The sequence below is a fragment of the Centroberyx affinis genome, unplaced genomic scaffold, assembly GCF_046629955.1.
Source record: "Centroberyx affinis isolate AG114_WGS23_722 - 3 ecotype Tasmania unplaced genomic scaffold, CSIRO-AGI_Caff_v1 ptg007393l_1, whole genome shotgun sequence".
NCBI lineage: Eukaryota > Metazoa > Chordata > Actinopteri > Beryciformes > Berycidae > Centroberyx > Centroberyx affinis.
Genome location: NW_027283730.1, coordinates 10,001 through 12,500, shown reverse-complemented (window position 1 = coordinate 12,500; position 2,500 = coordinate 10,001). Strand labels below are relative to the sequence as shown.

The 2,500-nt window shown below is 45.4% G+C and overlaps 1 protein-coding gene across 1 annotated transcript in view; it reads right to left on the bottom strand.

Annotated features, from left to right (window-relative positions):
* Positions 1-2,500, bottom strand: part of LOC139639568 (histone-lysine N-methyltransferase 2C-like) — a gene marked incomplete at its 5' end in the record, with an annotated part of 24,939 nt that overhangs the window by 14,230 nt on the left and 8,209 nt on the right. Inside the window, 2 exons of the mRNA XM_071513690.1 lie at positions 522-554; positions 802-945. Coding sequence (XP_071369791.1) covers positions 522-554; positions 802-945 — 177 coding nt within the window. The remainder of the gene's footprint in view (positions 1-521; positions 555-801; positions 946-2,500) is intronic.

Genomic DNA, 2,500 nt, shown 5'->3' with positions numbered 1-2,500 from the left:
TGAGGCTTTACTGGTCTGCTGCATGAATGCTGGCATGGTAAATTACACTGGGAGTCTGTGAATGTTAGCTTAGCATGGTATATTAGAATGGGAGTGAATGGGGATGTTAGCTTAGCATGGTATATTAGAATGGGAGTGAATGGGGATGTTAGCTTAGCATGGTATATTAGAACGGGAGTGAATGGGGATGTTAGCTTAGCATGGTATATTAGAACGGGAGTGAATGGGGATGTTAGCTTAGCATGGTATATTAGAATGGGAGTGAATGGGGATGTTAGCTTAGCATGGTATATTAGAATGGGAGTGAATGGGGATGTTAGCTTAGCATGGTATATTAGAATGGGAGTGAATGGGGATGTTAGCTTAGCATGGTATATTAGAATGGGAGTGAATGGGGATGTTAGCTTAGCATGGTATATTAGAATGGGAGTGAATGGGGATGTTAGCTTAGCATGGTATATTAGAACGGGAGTGAATGGGGATGTTAGCTTAGCATGCAAAGTCAGCATGGACAGACGTACCTGGGATCTTGTAGAGTTTGCTGAGGATGGCACCTGGAAGAGAGGAACAGATTACTAGATCACATTCTCAACTGTCCATGATACTGGAACACACACACACACACACACACACACACACACACACACACACACACACACACACACACACACACACACACACACACACACAACCCAAACACACATTCCATAATTCTACTAATTACATCCCAAACACACAGATATAAAGTTTAGGTTAATGTCCGCAGGGATAAAGTGAATTAATTAAAGTCTGTGAACTCACCATCAGTCACCATCTTGTCCAGCTCGGGGCTCAAGATGGCGTCCAGAGGCTCTTCCTGTACGGCCCTCTGGCCACGCCCATTACTTCCTGTTGGCTCGGAGGTCAACGAGGGGACGTCAGCCATGGAGCCGATGTCCAGACCAGCTGGAGAGACAGAGAGAGAGAGAGAGAGAGAGAGAGAGAGAGAGAGAGAGAGAGAGAGAGAGAGAGAGAGAGAGAGAGAGGTGGTCAGTAGTACGCAGCAGTTATCTGGAGAAGAAGAAGAAGAAGCAGAAGAAAAAGAAAGCAGCAGGAAGTAGCATGTATCTGGAGGAGAAGAAGAAGAAGCAGGAAGCAGTAGTCATCTGCAGAAGAAGAAGCTCTGGTCCAACCTGGACTGTCTATACTGTCTCTGTCTCCTTGTGAAGGATGCTTCCTCCTTCCTTGCTCCCTAACTAGGAAGCTTCCTAACCTGCTCCTTGTCTGCAGCAGCTGGTCAGAGGCAGCCTGGGTCATGTGACTCCTCCTCCTCTGATCAAACTGCTTTTTAAACTCACTGAAGAAAAGATCAAACTCCTCCTGTGGTTTTTCTCTCAGTTCATTTCTCCATCAAACTGAGGCAGGAGAGACGTTATCGCTAGCTAGCTAAACTACGCAGGACGCTAACGCCAGAGGTGGGACCAAGTCACAAGTAAGTCTCAAGTCAAGACAGGCAAGTCCCAAGTCAAGACAGGCAAGTCCCAAGTCAAGACAGGCAAGTCCCAAGTCAAGACAGGCAAGTCCCAAGTCAAGTCCCAAGTCAAGACAGGCAAGTCCCAAGTCAAGTCCCAAGTCAAGACAGGCAAGTCCCAAGTCAAGTTCCAAGTCAAGTCCCAAGTCAAGACAAGCAAGTCCCAAGTCAAGACAGGCAAGTCCCAAGTCAAGTCCCAAGTCAAGTCCCAAGTCCTAAACTTTGAGTTTCGGTGGACGCAACGGACAGCTGTAACGTTAGCTAAGCATTGGCTCACTATGACTGCAATTCGTTTTTGTTGACCATCACGTAGTTTTTGTACGTGAACAAAATTATCTTTGGAATCATTTTTTCCAGCTGCCGCTCAGTAACATAACGTCGGTTCTTCATGGTTCTCTCCTGCTGTCAGACTGGTTCAAACAAAGTGGATCTGGGAAATGAAGTGTGGACTTGCTGGGAATGAACAGCGTTAACGTAACTGATTCAGGAAATGAAGGGAAATGAATTGATTTGTGGCACTTTTTAAATAACATACTTTTTAATCTCTGGGTTTGGGGGAAGGTATCAAGTCTTTTCAAGTCAAAAGACTCAAGTCCAAGTGAAGTCACGAGTCATCGGTGTTAAAGTCCAAGTTGAGTTGCAAGTCTTTTTTGATTTTGTCAAGTTGAGCCTAATTTGTGACTCGAGTCTGACTCGAGTGCAAGTCATGTGACTCGAGTCCACACCTCTGTCTAACGCTCATTTACACTGACTGGACCCAGATCAAGTCACATGACTCCCTGCTGACAATTTTCAGCAGGGGAAGTTTTGTTCTTCTTCACTGGTGTTGCAAGGTATTGTGGGATTTCCTACTCCACCTGAGGAACCTCCTTCAAAAGATACAAGTACAACTGGAACATTTACAAGAAGAAGAAGAAGAGACAGAAACAGTTATGGCTCTGAACAGGAAGAAAGGCAGCAGTGATAAAATGACAGAGGGACTCCAAAACT